This window comes from Bufo bufo, chromosome 6 (assembly GCF_905171765.1).
Source record: "Bufo bufo chromosome 6, aBufBuf1.1, whole genome shotgun sequence".
Taxonomy (NCBI): Eukaryota; Metazoa; Chordata; class Amphibia; order Anura; family Bufonidae; genus Bufo; species Bufo bufo.
In genome coordinates this window covers 8028073-8048801 of record NC_053394.1, presented here as the reverse complement: position 1 = coordinate 8048801, position 20729 = coordinate 8028073, and the positions used below count along the sequence as shown (strand labels likewise).

The 20729-nt window shown below is 46.6% G+C and overlaps 1 protein-coding gene across 1 annotated transcript in view; it reads right to left on the bottom strand.

Annotated features, from left to right (window-relative positions):
- LOC121004617 (nebulin related anchoring protein) overlaps positions 1–20175 on the bottom strand; it is a 113316-nt gene extending 93141 nt beyond the window's left edge. Inside the window, exon 1 of the mRNA XM_040436847.1 lies at positions 19956–20175. Coding sequence (XP_040292781.1) covers positions 19956–20027 — 72 coding nt within the window. The 5' untranslated portion in view covers positions 20028–20175. The remainder of the gene's footprint in view (positions 1–19955) is intronic.
- Between the last annotated feature and the right edge of the window lie 554 nt (positions 20176–20729).

Below are 20729 nucleotides of genomic sequence, written 5' to 3'. Positions count from 1 at the left end.
TATACCAGCTGTACATATATAATTATATACAGGAGATACCCAGGTTATACCAGCATGGTCCATATCACTATATACAAGAAGATGTATAACTTATACCAGCTGTACATATATAATTATATACAGGAGATGCCCAGGTTATACCAGCATGCTCCATATCACTATATACAAGAAGATGTATAACTTATACCAGCTGTACATATATAATTATATACAGGAGATACCCAGGTTATACCAGCATGCTCCATATCACTATATACAAGAAGATGTATAACTTATACCAGCTGTACATATATAATTATATACAGGAGATGCCCAGGTTATACCATCATGGTCCATATCACTATATACAAGAAGATGTATAACTTATACCTGCTGTACATATATAATTATATACAGGAGATGCCCAGGTTATACCATCATGGTCCATATCACTATATACAAGAAGATGTATAACTTATACCTGCTGTACATATATAATTATATACAGGAGATGCCCAGGTTATACCAGCATGCTCCATATCACTATATACAAGAAGATGTATAACTTATCCCAGCTGTACATATATAATTATATACAGGAGATGCCCAGGTTATACCAGCACGCTCCATATTACTATATACAAGAAGATGTATAACTTATACCAGCTGTACATATATAATTATATACAGGAGATGCCCTGGTTATACCAGCATGCTCCATATCACTATATACAGGAGATGCCCAGGTTATACCAGCTGTACATATATAATTATATAGAGGAGATGCCCAGGTTATACCAGCATGCTCTATATCACTATATACAAGAAGATGTATAACTTATACCAGCTGTACATATATAATTATATACAGGAGATGCCCAGGTTATACCAGCACGCTCCATATTACTATATACAAGAAGATGTATAACTTATACCAGCTGTACATATATAATTATATACAGGAGATGCCCTGGTTATACCAGCATGCTCCATATCACTATATACAGGAGATGCCCAGGTTATACCAGCTGTACATATATAATTATATAGAGGAGATGCCCAGGTTATACCAGCATGCTCTATATCACTATATACAAGAAGATGTATAACTTATACCAGCTGTACATATATAATTATATACAGGAGATGCCCAGGTTATACCAGCATGGTCCATATCACTATATACAAGAAGATGTATAACTTATACCAGCTGTACATATATAATTATATACAGGAGATGCCCAGGTTATACCAGCTGTACATATATAATTATATAGAGGAGATGCCCAGGTTATACCAGCATGGTCCATATCACTATATACAAGAAGATGTATAACTTATACCAGCTGTACATATATAATTATATATAGGTGATACCCAGGTTATACCAGCATGCTCCATATCACTATATACAAGAAGATGTATAACTTATACCGGCTGTACATATATAATTATATACAGGAGATACCCAGGTTATACCAGCATGGTCCATATCACTATATACAAGAAGATGTATAACTTATACCAGCTGTACATATATAATTATATACAGGAGATGCCCAGGTTATACCAGCATGCTCCATATCACTGTATACAAGAAGATGTATAACTTATACCAGCTGTACATATATAATTTTATCACAAGACACAGAGGCTTCGTATTGCTTTAACTTCCTTTACTGTTACCATAGCAGCAAAGAAATGAACATGTCAATCACAAAAGAAACACCATAGTAACCGACTCCTCCCCTTTATCCCAGTATATATGGACTCCACACTCTGGCATCATCCTCTTTCTTTGCTGCTGCCATGGCAGATAAGTATCCTCTTTGCTAATAGAATCCTTGCTTGTCATTCATTTGACTATGTAGTGTTTTATGTGTACTTTTACATCGTTCCAGGGTTCTCTGTGGGGGGTTTGTCCCTCCCCACTTCTATACTTCGCTTCTACCTAGTATCGGTAGTTATTTGACCTTTCTTCCTCTCTCCTTCGGGTCCTCTCCCCAGTTCCCTTACTATCGCTTGTCTCCTGTTCACATTTTTCCTATACCCCTTGTTTCCTTACCGGTCTTTTCCCGGTTCCTTTCGGCCTGCTCGTACCCGCCCCGGCCATAATCTCGCGTCGCACAAAATTTCCTCCCTCCTCCTTGCTCTTCCTGGCGCTTGCTGTGACGGCCGAAGTCTCGCGATCTGCGAGATTTCGGCCTCCGCTCTTCCAGCATCGGCGCTCCTGTCCTGGACTGCGGCCACCTGAGATCTCGCGAGATCTCGGCCTTTCCTCAGGATTTTCGCGCCGTTTTGTCCCCGCTCTTGCTCCGGCAGCTCCCACCTTACCCTGTGCCGGCATTTCTTAGGTGAGTGTTTATCCTTGCGCCCTGGATTATCCTTTTGTGTCTCTGGCCCTCATTGCATTTTCCCTCTTCTTTCTTCTAGGTTTTTTCGTCCTTATTGTGGTCTGGGGTGACTAACTCCTGCCACTTTGCTCATAATGTCTCGCCGCAGTAGTTCCTCTTCCGCTAGGCAGGACCCTGCTGCCCCCCCCCCCCCCCCCCCCTTAGCCCCGCTTATGCTCTCAGCCTAATTAATGATTCCTCACAGGAGAGACATAATGCTGCGCTGCAGCAATCTATTTCTGAGGCGATCATGGTTGCTATGGGCTCCATGTCCTCAGCGTTATCACAATCCATATCTCAGGCCTTATGTGCTCAGCCCCCTAGGGCCACACAGGATCCAATATTGGACAATCAAGGGCCATCTGCCTCCAGAACTTTTAGAACCGATGGTAATCCATCACTTGACCACGCGGTTGTCCAGCGAAAAAGAGCCTGCGCACGACAGGCAGAACGCTCTCGTGCTTGGAAATCGACCAGGACCCTACCTGAGCCTTTGTCTGATTCTGACAGAGAATCTATTGAGGAGGTTCAGAACGAGTCCCATTATGACTCAGGGGAGGAGCTTGAGGACGTCGAAACTGATCCTCTAGATTTACTACCAGCTCCTATCCCACCCACGCCTACGGTCACCTTACAGGAAGGCCAGCCTATACCAGACGACCTCATAGTTGACCCGCTAGGTGCCCCCCTCTTTAATCCGGATGAGTTACATCATCCCAGATCAGCAGAATGGCTTCCCGCCACTCATGTAGCACATTATTTAGAGGAGAAAATCCGTGCTCCCTTAAGCAAGGAGTCCCGCAGTAAGTTGCGAGCGGAATGCCCCCGCCCTTTGATCCCCAATAAGGTATGTGAAACACCGACTGTTGACCCTAAAATGGTTCAATTCCTCACGAAAACAAAGTTTAATCCGAAAAAAGGCCTTGACTCAGCTTTACGGGCAGTTCAGGATAAACTTCTGGACATCACGGGCCCTCTTGCAAAAATATTCGACATGGCCGAGTCCGCCAAGGCGGAGGGTAGACTGGTAGACCCTGTCGAGTTAGGAGGATGGGTTCAGAGGGCCATTTGCATTGCAGGCAATGTAAATACCTCCTTAGCCATCGAACGGCGTAAAGCCATCTTGATGAAGGTGGAGCCTAAACTCTCCAACCTTGCGCTGTCCGATGCGGGCAAGAATGCTCAGGGCCTCTTATTCGGAGACTCATTTATTAAAGAGCTGGGCAGATATGTCGGGGCCTTCACGGCTTTAGATAAAGCCCAGACATCAATGAAAAGGGTTTTTAACACCCGTTTTTCCAACAGGGCCGGCAGCTCTAGGGGCCGTCTGTCCGGCCGGTCCGATTTCCATTCCCGTGGATCGGGAAGAGGCTCCTTCAACTGTAGATCCTCCCTTCAGGATGCCAGACATCAACCCTCCTTCTTCCCATCCAGGGGTTTTTCAGGACGGTCCAGAAGCTACCGTGGAGCCCCATCCTATCGACGACCAGTTGGTAAGTGCCCTTCCCGTCCTACCGCTGTTTTCTTCAACAGGATGTGTCGGGGGCAGACTCCGTCACTTTTTCAATGCCTGGTCCGAGATCTCCTTAGACAGGTGGGTGTTAGACACCATCATGGGTTTCACTATAGACCTGGTAGCCCCTCCAAGCCTACTCCCAATCCCCAGACACATTCTATTGACCGGGTCGGTGCAACGACAACTGCACAGAGAACTGAAGGAACTCGTCCTCAAGCAGGCGATAGAACGCACTTCACCTCATTCAGCTGCGGTAATCAGCAGTATGTTTCTGGTGCAGAAGAAGGGCGGCCAGTCGCGCCCAGTTATCAACCTAAAGTCCCTCAACTCTATAGTCCAATATCGCCATTTCAAGATGGAGGGCATCCATCTTCTGAGAGACATGCTCCTTCCAGGCGATTGGATGGTCAAACTGGACCTCAAGGATTCCTATCTCACGGTCCCGGTGGCTCCGACCTCCAGGAACCTGCTTTGCTTTCTTTGGGGAGACCAACTTTGGCGCTTCACCTGCCTGCCTTTCGGTCTCTCATCCGCCCCTTGGTGCTTCACCAAAGTAATGAAGCCCGTAGTGTCTTGGCTCCGCAGCAGAGGGGTACGCATGATAATTTATCTAGACGATATTCTTATCATTGCACGGAGTCCGTCCCTTCTTCACTTACACCTTTCCATGACCACCAACCTCCTATCCAGGTTGGGTTTCATCATAAACCAGGAGAAGTCATGCCTCAATCCATCGACTTCTATAGAGTTCCTGGGATTCAGGATAGATTCCTCTTCCCTGACCATTCACCTTCCTCTGTCCAAGGTCCGCGCTATTCGCAAAGAGCTACGACATGCACTGCTTCGACCCCAACTATCTCTGCGACACTTAGCACGCCTTATAGGTCTCCTGGCATCGTCCATCCAGGACATCTTCCCGGCCCCCTTACACTACCGAGCTCTCAAGAGACTCAAAATTGCACACCTCCGGACCGGAGCCACATACTCAGACTTGGTCACGCTCGATTCAGAAACGAGAGACGAGCTTCAATGGTGGATCCAGAATCTATCAGTCTGGAATGGCAAAGCCCTGTTCGGTCCCCTACCGGATTTGATTATAGAATCCGACGCCAGCTTACACGGCTGGGGGGCACATTGCAATGGGATATCCACCGGAGGTCCTTGGTCCCCAGAGGAGTCCCACCTCCATATAAATGGCCTGGAATTACTGGCAGGGTCTTTGGCGATTCGCAGTTTCGCCAACGGCACAGTCACGACCTGTATCAGATTGTGGTCCGATACGTAAACGAGATGGGCGGTACCCGTTCTTCAGTTCTGACTTACCTAGCTCAAGATTTCTGGGAGTTTTGCCTTACCAAAGGTATTGTAGTTATAGCGGAACACCTTCCGGGTCTCCGCAATGTGGTAGCAGACTGGAATTCTCCATATATTTCGGATTCCAGGGATTGGAAGTTAGACGAGGGGGTATTCCTAACTTTATCGTCTCACTGGGGTCCTCCATTGATAGACCTATTCGCGAACCGTTTGAACGCCCAGACTTCCAGGTTCTTCAGCTGGCGTCCGGATCCGCTGGCGGAAGCGGTAGATGCTTTTCTGCAACAGTGGGGGGAGCACTGATGTATGCGTTTCCGCCTTTTGCTTTAATTCCCCGAGTTCTCCTCCAAGTCCAACACCAATTAGCGGATCTGATCCTGATCATCCCGCTGTGGCAGTCTCAACCGTGGTTTCCACTACTTCTGGACTTATTGGTGGATTGTCCAATCCTCCTCCCAGATCTCCCCTGGCTCTTGCGGGATCCTTTGGGAGAACAACATCCCCTCATTCAGACAGGCGGGCTTCGTCTTATCGCTTGCAGGATCTCGGGTGTCCCATCTCGCTGTCTGGAGTTTCGGACACGACTCTTTTCTTATTGGAGAATGCATGGGCTCCAGGAACTAGACGGGCTTATCGCTCCGCCTGGGACTCTTGGGCTCGCTGGTGCGGAGAAAGGGACCTGGATCCCATTCGGGCTCCTATAATCTCGGTTTTGTCCTTTTTGTCTTCTTTATATGACTCAGGTAAGGCCTATCGCACTATTAATCTTTACAGATCGGCCATATCTTCCCGACACAAGGGTTTCGAGGGTACTCCTGCGGGTCAACATCCTTTGGTGTGTCGTCTGCTGAAGGGCTCTCGCCTGTCTTGACCCCCCAGACCTCGTTTCTCGGCAACTTGGGATGTGGGGTTGGTTTTAAATTTTCTGGTTTCTTGGTCTACCAATGACCAATTATCACTACGCCAGTTATCAGCTAAGTTAGTTACGCTGTTTTGCCTTATTTCGTGTAAGCGGGTGTCTGATGTGCGGGCATTAGATTGCGATGCGCGGTCCTTTACGCCGGAAGGGGTTTTATTTAACATTTCCAGGCGCACTAAGACGAACATCCGTTCAGTTGCTTACCCCGCTTTCCCTCAGTCCCCACAACTATGCCCGGTGGCATGACTTCAAGAGTACGAATCTCGTACTGCGCCTTTACGTGTCTCTACTTTTCCCAATCTGTTTATCTCTTTTCGGAGGCCCTATGCTCCAGTCGCCAGTGTGACACTGTCTCGCTGGGTTAAGGAGATCATGAGTCAGGCCGGTATCGACACCAATATCTTTACTGCTCATTCCGTCCGCAGTGCTTCCGCTACCTCTATGTCGGTCTCCGGGGCCCGTCTGGAGGATGTTATGTGTTTAGCGGATTGGTCTAGGGTTTCCACTTTCCGGGAGTTTTACTTTCGCCCGGAATCTCATGCTTTTAACTCGGTTATCTCTCAGCTTTAAACTAGCAATACGAAGCCTCCGTGTCTTGTGATAAAATTTCATGATTTTCCTATTACATGATGTAAAGTCATGATTTTATTAAAGATACGGAGGCGAGTATTGCCCACCCTTACCCACCCTGTTGGGTTTTTTCAGAAGAATCTATTACAAGTCATTTTATTTATTTATGCATTATTTGTTGTTTGATATTTGGAGTACTTTGTATGGATTACTTTTCTTTCATGAAATATCCTTGTGGTACTACCTCGTATTTTGTGTTCTCGTCCGCAGGTTGAAGTTTCTCCTCCTCAGTGTTTTTGTCCTAAACACACACGATGGCGTTTTTCGATGCTACTAAAGTTCGACTGTCTGGTCGGTTGACGAGTTGGTCCTAAGGTTCAGGACTGTTGTTTTCGTTCAGGAAGATCCAGTTTCCGGAAGAGTCAGCGGTTTGAGTGGCTGTTCAAAGAAAGAGGATGATCCCAGAGTGTGGAGTCCATATATACTGGGATAAAGGGGAGGAGTCGGTTACTATGGTGTTTCTTTTGTGATTGATATGTTCATTTCTTTGCTGCTATGGTAACAGTAAAGGACGTTAAAGCAATACTCGCCTCCGTGTCTTTAATAAAATCATGACTTTACGTCATGTAATAGGAAAATCATGAAATTATATACAGGAGATCCCCAGGTTATATCAGCATGGCCCATATCATTATATACAAGAAGATGTATAACTTATACCAGCTATATATATATAATTATATACAGAAGATACCCAGGGTTTACCAGCATGCTCCATAGCACTATATACAAGAAGATGTATAACTTATACCAGCTATATATATAATTATATACAGGAGATACCCTTGTTCTGCCCAGATGAGTTTGAGAATCATTACAGATTATGTCTTCCTCAGTTTTGGCATTTCTGTAGTGATTAGTGTGGTTATAGCACCATCTAGCGGTGTTAAGTTGTATTACACTTTGCTTTTCCTGTTACAAATACTGCTGCATTGTGGGTGGTGCAAAGCATTGTGGTGAGTGTAGAGCATCCTGTGAAAGAGAAGCCTCCAGTCTCCAGGACACATCAGCAGAGCTGTCTTTTGCATATCTCCTTCTCAAAGTCCACCATCCATGTAAAAGCATATCTGGTGAGAGATCTGTCTTTGTTTTATGGACATTATGTTATGCAAAGCTGTTCAGCTAGTTATAATTGTTACTCAGGGAGTTGTTACTACTGTAAGCTAGACATGCAATCTCATGTACAGGCAGCCATGTTACCATGTGCTTCTGTGTTAATGTAATGTTATAGTACATGCTATCTATACTTATACTTGCTATTTGCATTCTTATAGTTTTACCAATCAAAAAATCCTGTTTGACCAATAAACAAGTTAGAATACAAAGAACAGTCCTCTTATTTGGAAGACAGGAATGGTTTATGCTGAATGTCAGACTGCACACTGTGTGAACGTGTATGAAGAACAACCCTGGTTATACCAGCATGGTCCATATCACTATATACAAGATGCATAACTTATACCAGCTGTATATATATAATTATATACAGGAAATACCCAGGTTATACCAGCATGGTCCATATCACTATATACAAGAAGATGTATAACTTATACCAGCTGTACATATATAACTATATACAGGAGATGCCCAGGTTATACCAGCATGGTCCATATCACTATATACAAGAAGATGTATAACTTATACCAGCTGTACATATATAATTATATACAGGATATGCCCAGGTTATACCAGTATGCTCTATATCACTGTATACAAGATGCATAACTTATACCAGCTGTATATATATAATTATATACAGGAAATACCCAGGTTATACCAGCATTCTCCATATTACTTGACATATTTGCCGGACTTTGGCCGGATTTCCCCCAGACTTCATTATAGTTCATGGGGCCGGATGTTATTCTGGCAGTGTTTAGCAGTGGCAGATCTGGCAGGCTGTTCTCAAATGGAACAGCCTGCAGGATCTGTAAGCTAGCCTTAGATGGTCTCTTCCATAACTCTCTTCTGTCCACTCGTCGTGTGCGACAAAAAAGAAAGTAACTTTAGACAAGATAAAATGCAAAGATTGGTATTCCACTGCCTCTAGAAGCAATACACAAATAATAGAGCCATAGAGTGCTCAAATAATAAAGCCCTACAATATCCAAATAACAAAACACTTTAATACCCAAATAATAGAGCCATACAGTGCTCATGTAATAGGGCCATGCAGTGTTCAAATAATAAAGCCATACAATATGCAAATAACAAAACACTACAATACCCAAATAATGGAGCCATACAATGCTTAAATAATAGGGAAATACAATACCCAAATAATAGAAACATACAGTTCTCAAATAATAGAGCCATACGATACCGAAATAACAGCGCCATACAGTGCTTAAATAATAGGGCCATACAATACCCTAATAATAGAGCCATGCAGTGCTCAAATAATAGGGAAATGCAATACCCAAATAATAAAGCCATACATTGGATGGCTCTACTACTCGAGCACTGAATTATAGAGCCATACAATTCTGAAATAATAGGCCCATACAATACCCAAATAATAGAACTGTACAGTGCTTAAATAATAGAGCCATACAGTGCTCAAATAATAGGGAAATACAGTACCCAAATAATAAAGCCATACAGTGTTCAACAAATAGAGCCCTACAATATCCAAATAAAAAGCACTACAATACCCAAGTGATAGAGCCATACAGTTCTCAAATAATAAAGCCATATAGTGCTCAAATAATAGGGCCATACAATACCCAAATAATAGAGCCATACAGTGCTCAAATAATAGGGCCATACAATACCCAAATAATAGAGCCATACAGTGCTCAAATAATAGGGCCATACAATACCCAAATGTAAGGAAATGCAATACCCAAATAATAAAGCCATACATTTGATGGCTCTATTACTCGAGCACTGTGTGGCTCTATTATTTGTGTGCTGTATGGCCTCTATTATTTGAGCAGTGTATGGCTCTATTATTCATGTATTGTATGGCCCTGTTATTTGAGCACTATATGGCATTATTTGAGAACTGTATGGCTCTAGGGCCTTACAATACCCAAATAATAGAGCCATACAGTTCTGAAATAATAATGCCATATAGTGCTCAAATAACAGGGCCATACAATACCCGAATAATAGAGCCATACACTGCTCAAATAATAGAGGCCATACAGCACCCAAATAATAGAGGCATATCATTCTCAAATAATAAAGCAATAAAGTGCTCAAATAATACACCCACACAATACTCTAATAATAGAGCAATACAGTTCTCAAATAATAGGCTCATACAATACCCAAATATTACAGCCATACAATGCTCAAATAATAGAACCATACAATATCCAAATAACAAAAGACTACAATACCCAAATAATAGAGCCGTACAGTGCTCAAATAATAGAGCCATACAATACCCAAATAATAGAGCCATAGTGTTTAAATAATAGGGCCAAACAGTGCTCAAATATTAGAGCCATACAATATCCAAATAAAAAAAGCACTACAATACCGAAATAATAGAGCTGAATAGAAGTTGAGGGAAAGGATCGGGAGGAATCATCCCACATCATTTATGTAGAACAGGGTTCAGTCGGGGAGGTTACAGCCTGGGGAATAGGAACAATCCTATTACACCTTGCTGCACTGACTGCGGATCCACATTGCCATTATACAGCTCTGTAATTCCAGCAAACCGTTCTTGTTATTGGGGGGCAAGTGCTGTGTGATACCGCCATTAACAGGGGTTATTACAGGGGAATATTTCTACGTCTTATTTGCCCTTGTGCGGTGCAGTTATATGTTCTAAAGCATTTTTTGCCTTGTATTAGTGGGGGAAAAAATGGGCTTATTAGCCGTTATGTGGTAAAGTGCGAAAATTACTGACTTTTTTCGGGTGTATTAATCTCCTTTTTATTTATTTTTTTGATCTAACAGTATGTCAGACAGAGAAGTGCCAGGCCCTGCACTTCGAGAGGCCTGAGCTCCCGGTGTCAGCTAGCAGTCGTGTCTTGACCAGCAACCCAGTGGTTCTTGATTGGTTGACTCGATCTTCCACTTCGTCCCAAGTGACATCAGACACCCCCAGCCAAGAGTCGGTGGGTTCGTCAGACACAACCCTTAGTTGGCATGGCCCGGGAGCATGCCCAGTGCCCTCACCTGTCCTCAACATGCCTCTGTCCTTTGCTGTTCCCTCAGCCAGAGAAGTATTATATGCTGTGGGCTCAGCTCCACTATACAGCGAGGACGAGCTACTAAAGGACAGTCAGCAGCTACTGCCCAGCCAAGATGTGGATAGGGAGGCCAGACGTCCGGTTTTAGGCCGGATAGTCCGTTTTTCTGGCTCCCTGTCCTCCGTCCGGCGCAGGGCCTGGCCTGGACGGACACAGGGATGTCCACCCTTTCAGTAGCTCACGCTCAGACAGCAGCACTGCGCTGTCTAAGTGTGAGCTGCAGCAACTGACTGGGGCTTCTCTCACCCTCAGTCAGTCACTAGAGCTGCAGACATGGCTCCCTGTGGCTGACTGAGGGAGAGAGAAGCACCCCGGCTGCCCCCAGCTCACCTTCCATTCAGAAAGTTCTTTCCTCTCCTCCCCCCATTTTTTTCCTAGCCGGCGATAGGGAAGCGAGGCTTTATGGAGGGGGCATGGCTTCACTGAGGTGGGCATGGCCGGTGAGGTCTGGCTTTCTGGGGTGAAGCCAGTGGCCACCCTAGATGTGGAGGAGACATCCGCCGCTTCCTCTGGTAGGCAGGCAAGTAGTGATGAGGAGAGTGGCATGGGAGCTGGTGTTGCGAGCGGTCAGGCTCCTGACCCAGAGACCGTTGAGGAGGACATCAGTGACGTTCAGACAGTACTCGATGATGATGATGTAGCTGATCGCACTTGGGAGCCGGGTTTATTAGGGGCTTAATCATCATCGGGAGAAGAAGGTGGCAGCTTGCCCGTGAGGCAGCGGTGGAGCCAGCAAGTCACTAGCGTGGCCGGGAGTCAGCAGGGTGGCAGCAGTAGGAGGTCGGGAGCCAAACGTGCTCAGGGTAGACCATCTGCTTCGCAGGAGCCTACCTGCCAGGGAAGTAGTGGTGCAGGGGTTCACCGAGGCAGCGGCGGTAGCAGTCAGTCAGTGCGGAGTGTTGGGGGTAAAATCACCTACTCAGCGGTGTGGCAGTTTTTGTTAAGCCACCGGAGGAGGTGAACATGGCCATATGTGGGCAGAAGGTGAAGCGTGGCCAGGGAGCCAATGTTGGCACCATGGCCCTGTGTCAACATATGCAGCGTCACCATAAAGTGGCCTGGGAGAACCGTGGCTCCGATGTGGTGGTCCAACCTGCCACCCAGTGGCACGCACTCAATTTCAGGCAGTCAAAGCTCCACCACCTCAGCCGAAGGAAGCTGTCTGTCCTTCCCATCATCTGCTGGTCCTGATGCTCCTGCTCCTCCTACTCCTTGTCAGTCATTCCGTCAGCAATCGATCACCGAAGCGATTGCCACGAGACAGCAGTATGCGTGCACTCATCCAACAGCGCAGAAGCTGAACGTGCTCCTGTCCAAGTTGCTAGTACTGCAGTCCCTCCCTTTCCAAATGGTGGACTCTGCACCTTTCAGAGAACTGATGGCTTGTGCCGAGCCGAGGCGGAGAGTCCCAAGCCGTCATTTCTTTGCCAATAAGGCAGTACCAGCCCTGCACAAATATGTAGAGCAGAAGGTGGGCCAGTCCTTGAGCCTGTCGGTGTCTGCCAAAGTGCACGGCAGCGCTGACGTGTAACCACGGTCAGGGAAAATACATGTCCTTTACGGCCCACTGGGTGAATGTGGTTCCTGCACAGCCACACCAGCAACTTGGCCAGGTGATGCTGCTTCCGCCTCCACATTGCCACGCCGTTGGTCCTGCGACAATGTCGGCCTCTGCCTCCTCATCCTCCCCCGCTACAACTCTGCGCCAACTCAAAATCGGAACCACGGTGACCGACAACAGGAAGAACATGGTGTCGGCGCTGCATCGAGGAGGGCTGAGCGATGCGCCTTGCATGGCACACGTGTTCAATCTGGTTGTCCAGCGTTTCCTGAAGTCTTCCACCCATCTGCAAGACATCCTAAAAATGGCCAGGAAACTTTGCATGCACTTCAGCCACTCGTACACCGCAAAGCACACCCTCCTTGAGCTGCAGCGGCAGAACGGCATCCCCCAACACAGGCTGATTTGCGACGTTTCCACCCGTTGAATTCCACCCTCCATATGTTGGACCAACTATACGAAGAGAGAAAGGCCATAAATGATTTCTCGATGATCCAAGCGGACAGGAGTACTCCACTGTGTAACTTCGAAGTCAGTCAGTGGCAGCTCATGTGTGACACCTGCCGTTTGCTCAGGCCCTTTGAGGAGGCCACGTTTTTTGTCAGTCACCAGGACTACGGGATGAACAACGTCATTCCACTGCTTCACGTCCTGGAACAGATGCTGGTAAATCTGTCTGGTCAGGGGACTGGAGACGTGGCGCCTAGATCTCACGGCCAGATGAGCCCTGTGGGGGCTGAACTGGAGGAGGAGGAGGACATTGGAGCATAAGCAATGTGTAGCGAAATGGGTGGTTTTTACACATAGGTGACAGGAGAGGAGGAGCAGGAGCAGCCAGAGGAGCTACAGGGCGATGAGGAAGACGAGGCAGATGACCCAGGCACATCGTGGCAGTATGCAGTGGAGATGGAGGCAGGTAGTCCCTCCGAGTCACTTGCACAAATGGCCCGATGCATGCTCACTTGCTTGGGTAGTAACAGTCAAATTGTCACCATTCGGCAGAAAGATAATTTCTGGCTCTCCACCTTGTTGGACCCTCGCTACCGATCCAAAATGGGGGCCTTTTTTTACACCCGCTGAGAGGGAGGACAAACTGAACTACTATAGAGACATCCTATGTAGTCAGTTGGCTGCTGCCTATCTGAGCCATCGCCCATCGTCTCGCAGGGATGACCGGGGGGGCCCTCTGCGCTTACATTCCTCTGCCATGGCTGCTGGGGAGGGGTGGGGTGGCAGGAGAAGTACCAACTCCATCAGCAGCAGCCTGAGTTTAGAGTCGGTGATGAGCAGCTTTCTTCACCCGTATAGTGAAGAAACTACTCACCAGCGGCAGCAGGTAGACCTGGAGCAGGACCTGAAAAAGCAGGTGGTGGCATACTTGGACAGCACCCTGCCTACCCACATTGAAGACCCCCTGGACTGCTGGGTAGCGAAACAGGATCTGTGGCCGCAACTATCAGAGTTTGCCCTGGAAAAGCTGTCCTGCCCGGACAGTAGTGTGGCATTAGAGCGGGTGTTTAGTGGAGAGGGGGCCATAGTTACCCCAAGGAGAGCTCGCCTGTCCACCCAAAATGTGGAGAGACTGACCTTTGTCAAGATGAATTAGGCGTGGAAAAGCCAGGATTTCCACCCACCAATGCCAGATGCATCAGATTAGATCATCCATGGTGCCACACCAACACTTTGACAAAAGAGACCGGTTTATTCCTGCTACCTGCCTCAGCTACTATTCTGATGCTGCCACCTGCCTGGTGCCACACATCTGATGCCAAATGCTCCTTTTTTCACCCACCATCTTCAGCGGGTACTGGTATTGCCACCCACCTCCCCACTCTGTCACCTTGCCACTCTGTGGACTCCTGATGCTGCTGCCACTACCTCCATGCTGTCATTGGGCCACTCTGTGGTCTCCTGATGCTGCCGCCACCTCCACACTATGCCATTGGGACACTCTGTGGCCTCCTCATGCGCTTCCACCTCACCACTATGTCATTGTGCCACACTGTGGACTTCTCATTCTGTTCCCAGCCTCCTGATCATGACTGTTCCACTATTTTGCCTTTCGGCCTGGTTGACATCATCATTTATTTGATCTTCAGATCTGTCAGAAGGAAGGAAAAATGAGACGCACAACGGATCCTGTCTGTGTAGCAACTGTAAGGCCTGTACGGTCCCATCAGAATTGGCTTATGATTTGGTAACCAAAAGCAGGACTGGGAGCTAAACACAGAAGACATGCAAATATTCCATTCACGGGTCATCTCTGTTTTGGATCCACGCCTGTTTTTTTTTGGCATTAGCAATACTGATGGATTACTGACCAAATGCTGACCGAGTGAAGGCGGATGCTCCACAGACGGGATCCGTTTTTTGGGTGTTATTGTTCTGACAGATCAGAGGAAGGGCAAAATAATCAGTGACATCAACACAATCTTACTGCTGACCCCCTCTCCGCTCTGTCGGGGGCTCTACTTGTATAAGCGTTTAATAGAACAGGTTCTGTAGACATCTATGTGGAATCAGCTGACGACGGTGTAAAAGGAGTGCGCTTCTTCTTGGCGCTAACATCGACCTGTAAGGCTGAGTTCACACTTGAGTTATTTGGTCAGTTTTGGCCCCGTGATTGCACAAATAAGTGAAGTGTGCAGTGATTCTAAGAGCGACGCCTGTCATCTGCATGTCATACAGACTCACAGTATTATTTCACTACCACAGCAGACTCCCTATGTGTGTTACTGCAAGGCAAAACGTTGTACACCGCTATACAGGCACAGTGTTCTACACCACTATACAGGCACAGTGTTCTACACCGCTATACAGGCACAGTGTTCTACACCGCTATACAGGCACAGTGCTCTACACCGCTATACAGGCACAGTGTTCTACACCACTATACAGGCACAGTGTTCTACACCGCTATACAGGCACAGTGTTCTACACCACTATACAGGCACAGTGTTCTACACCACTATACAGGCACAGTGTTCTACACCGCTATACAGGCACAGTGCTCTACACCGCTATACAGGCACAGTGTTCTACACCGCTATACAGTCACAGTGTTCTACACCGCTATACAGGCACAGTGTTCTACACCGCTATACAGGCACAGTGCTCTACACCGCTATACAGGCACAGTGTTCTACACCGCTATACAGGCACAGTGTTCTACACCGCTATACAGGCAAAGCGTTGTACACCGCTATACAGGCACAGTGTTCTACACCACTATACAGGCACAGTGTTCTACACCACTATACAGGCACAGTGTTCTACACCACTATACAGGCACAGTGTTCTACACCGCTATACAGGCACAGTGTTCTACACCGCTATACAGGCACAGTGTTCTACACCGCTATACAGGCACAGTGTTCTACACCACTATACAGGCACAGTGCTCTACACCGCTATACAGGCACAGTGTTCTACACAGCTATACAGGCACAGTGTTCTACACCGCTATACAGGCACAGTGTTCTACACCGCTATACAGGCACAGTGTTCTACACCGCTATACAGGCAGAGTGTTCTACACCGCTATACAGGCAGAGTGTTCTACACCGCTATACAGGCACAGTGTTCTACACCGCTATACAGGCACAGTGTTCTACACCGCTATACAGGCACAGTGTTCTACACCGCTATACAGGCAGAGTGTTCTACACCGCTATACAGGCACAGTGTTCTACACCACTATACAGGCACAGTGTTCTACACCACTATACAGGCACAGTGTTCTACACCGCTATACAGGCACAGTGTTCTACACCACTATACAGGCACAGTGCTCTACACCGCTATACAGGCACAGTGTTCTACACCGCTATACAGGCAGAGTGTTCTACACCGCTATACAGGCACAGTGTTCTACACCGCTACACAGGCAGAGTGTTCTACACCGCTATACAGGCACAGTGTTCTACACCGATATACAGGCACAGTGTTCTACACCGCTATACAGGCACAGTGTTCTACACCGCTATAAAGGCACAGTGTTCTACACCGCTATAAAGGCACAGTGTTCTACACCGCTATACAGGCACAGTGTTCTACACCGCTATACAGGCACAGTGTTCTACACCGCTATACAGGCACAGTGTTCTACACCGCTATACAGGCACAGTGTTCTACACCGCTATACAGGCACAGTGTTCTACACCGCTATACAGGCACAGTGCTCTACACCGCTATACAGGCACAGTGCTTTACACCGCTATACAGGCACAGTGTTCTACACCGCTATACAGGCACAGTGTTCTACACCGCTATACAGGCACAGTGTTCTACACCGCTATACAGGCACAGTGTTCTACACCGCTATAAAGGCACAGTGTTCTACATCGCTATACAGGCACAGTGTTCTACACCGCTATACAGGCACAGTGCTCTACACCACTATACAGGCACAGTGCTCTACACCACTATACAGGCACAGTGTTCTACACCCCTATACAGGCAGAGTGTTCTACACCGCTATACAGGCACAGTGTTCTACACCCCTATACAGGCACAGTGTTCTACACCACTATACAGGCACAGTGTTCTACACCGCTATACAGGCACAGTGTTCTACACCCCTATACCGGCACAGAGTTCTACACCACTATAAAGGCACAGTGTTCTACACCACTATACAGGCACAGTGTTCTACACCCCTATACAGGCACAGTGTTCTACACCGCTATACAGGCACAGTGCTCTACACCTCTATACAGGCACAGTGTTCTACACCCCTATACAGGCACAGTGTTCTACACCGCTATACAGGCACAGTGTTCTACACCCCTATACAGGCACAGTGTTCTACACCGCTATACAGGCACAGTGCTCTACACCTCTATACAGGCACAGTGTTCTACACCCCTATACAGGCACAGTGTTCTACACCGCTATAAAGGCACAGTGTTCTACACCACTATACAGGCACAGTGTTCTACACCGCTATACAGGCACAGTGTTTTACACCGCTATACAGGCACAGTGCTCTACACCACTATAAAGGCACAGTGTTCTACACCACTATACAGGCACAGTGTTCTACACCACTATACAGGCACAGTGTTCTACACCGCTATACAGGCACAGTGCTCTACACCTCTATACAGGCACAGTGTTCTACACCCCTATACAGGCACAGTGTTCTACACCGCTATAAAGGCTCTCTGCAGCCAGGAAATAGCTGTTTTTTAACTCGATTCACCGCGAATAAATTCAAATGGAACCAAAATATTTTTTTTTATTTGGCGAACCAGCTGAATCGAATTTTTTTTTTTATTCGCTCATCTCTAGTGCTCTACTAGCCATACAATATCCAAATAATAGAAACATATAGGGAGTGTTTTAGACACTGGTCCTAATAATTGAATAAAGCCCCCGCGCTGGCGGTGGATCTGCCGGCCTCTCCATAACTCCAGTTCTAAATGTAAGACGCCTAAAACATAGAACCGGCCCGTTCGCTTCCCAGCCCACCCAACGTCCACTTTTCAGACCTGGCGTGAGCAGGGTAAAGTCGCAGATAGTTAATTTAGGCATATTACAGATTAATAAATGACCCCCATAGTGCTCAAATAATATAGCTACGCAGTACAGAAGTGACAGAGCAATGCAGTTTGCAAACATTCATTACATAGAATTTCCAGTCCCCAAATAATGCTGCCATATAGTACCCAAATACATATTGCTGTAACACTGCCATACAGCCTCAAGTAATAGATCTATGCAGCTCTGAAACAACAATGCTTTATAAACCTGCCACGTAGTACACACATTTATAGTAGATGTACAAACAGCAACTTACACTCTGAAATAATTATAACTTGCGTTGCTATAATAGTACCTAAGGGTGACCAAGTAATGGTGTCCTACAGTGAGAATATTACAGGGCAGTGTCCAAACATTACTTACATGGAATATCCCAATGACTATACAATTCAATCCTCAAATAATCATGCTGAATATTGGCCAAATAATACTGCCATATAGTCCCCAAATGATGGTGTCATGACATAATATTTACTGTCCTCACTGTGATACAAATGTGTAAATAACAGTGACGCATGTTCTCATGTAGCAGTGCCATACAGTGTGCAAACATCTTACTGCTATACAGTGCCACATAATAAGCTGCATAGTGCCTGAGAAATACTGCAGTACCTCACACATAGCACTGCCAGAGTAATAATACTCATATAATGACCATCATAACCAGTGCAATATAACAGTGCTGCAAGTTGTGCAATATAATACAGCCCAGCAGACAGTATCACACAGGATTAGATACACAGCTCAGTAGACAGTATCACACAGGATTAGATACACAGCTCAGAAGACAGTATCACACAGGATTAGATACACAGCTCAGAAGACAGTATCACACAGGATTAGATACACAGCTCAGCAGATAGTATCACACAGGATAGGATTAGATACACAGCTCAGCAGACAGTATCACACAGGATTAGATACACAGCTCAGCAGACTGTATCACACAGGAGAGGATTAGATACACAGCTCAGCAGACAGTATCACACAGGATAGGATTAGATACACAGCTCAGCAGGCAGTATCACACAGGATAGCATTAGATACACAGCTCAGCAGACTGTATCACACAGGATAGGATTAGATACACAGTTCAGCAGACAGTATCACACAGGAGAGGATTAGATACACAGCTCAGCAGACAGTATCACACAGGATAGGATTAGATACACAGCTCAGCAGACAGTATCACACATGATGGGATTAGATACACAGCTCAGTAGGCAGTATCACACATGATAGGATTAGATACACAGCTTAGCAGACAGTATCACACAGGATAGGATTAGATACACAGCTCAGCAGACAGTATCATACAGGATAGGATTAGATGCAAACCTCAGCAGACAGTATCACACAGGATAGGATTAGATACACAGTTCAGCAGACAGTATCACACAGGATAGGATTAGATACACAGCTCTGCAGACAGTATCACACAGGATAGGATTAGATACACAGCTCAGCAGACAGTATCACACAGGATAGGATTAGATACACAGCTCAGCAGACAGTATCACACAGGATAGGATTAGATACACAGCTCAGCAGACAGTATCACACAGGATAGGATTAGATACACAGCTCAGCAGACAGTATCACACAGGATAGGATTAGATACACAGCTCAGCAGACAGTATCACACAGGATGGGATTAGATACATATTCTCAGCAGACTGTATCACACAGGATAGGATTAGATACATAGTCTCAGCAGTCAGTATCACAGATGATAGGATTAGATACACAGCTCAGCAGACAGTATCACACAGGATAGGATTAGATACACAGCTCAGCAGACAGTATCACAGATGATAGGATTAGATACACGGCTCAGCAGTCACTGGGGGACGCGGGCTCCTTCCCCTGTATATATATATATACTCACCTGGTCTATACAGTTGATCTTCTCGGCCGGGTAGACGCCGTATCCACAGCGGGCACAGGGTAAAACGTTCATTGTGAAAACGGATAAATTATTGTAATTTCCTTGAGAAAGTTGCAGGTGGAGCAGACTGTAAAGTCTCAGATCCAGGCAGAGGAGGCGACAGCTGACCCCCGCTCACATGGACGTCCCGCTATCAGCTCTGACCTTATTACACAGAGAGACGAGGAGGCGCTATTTATGTCCTCGAGTGACGAGGCGGGGATCTCATTTATAGGGGTCTGGGCGACGTACGGGTGACGCTTCTGTCAAAATTGGAGAGTGAAGTCAGACAGGAACTTAAAGGAGCCGGTGTGTAATAACATTATTATAGCGCAGCCAGTGTCACCGGGGGTTAAAAATAATCACAATCTCACACGACCCTCAGTGATCTCATCACAGACCCCAAAAATCCAAGAATCTCCCACTCATCAGCTGGGTGACAAGCAGCATTATACCTTCAGCAGAGGCGGGGACCCAGCTTTCCCAGGACCCAAAACGACAAATCTCAAAAACAATGCGGAGGAACAGGGCCCTGCTCCTCATGCCAGGTCATAGGTCCCTAGGAAAGCTGGGTGGTAAAAATTGGTCTGTACAATTGGGTAAAATTTGATTAAAGCATAAGGCTATAAATACCAGAGCGTTACTCACCTGTCCAATCCCCCCCACCCCCGTTCAACATCTTGTCCGTAATTCACTGCCCTATCCCGGAGGCCGGCCACGCCACACTTAGGCCCC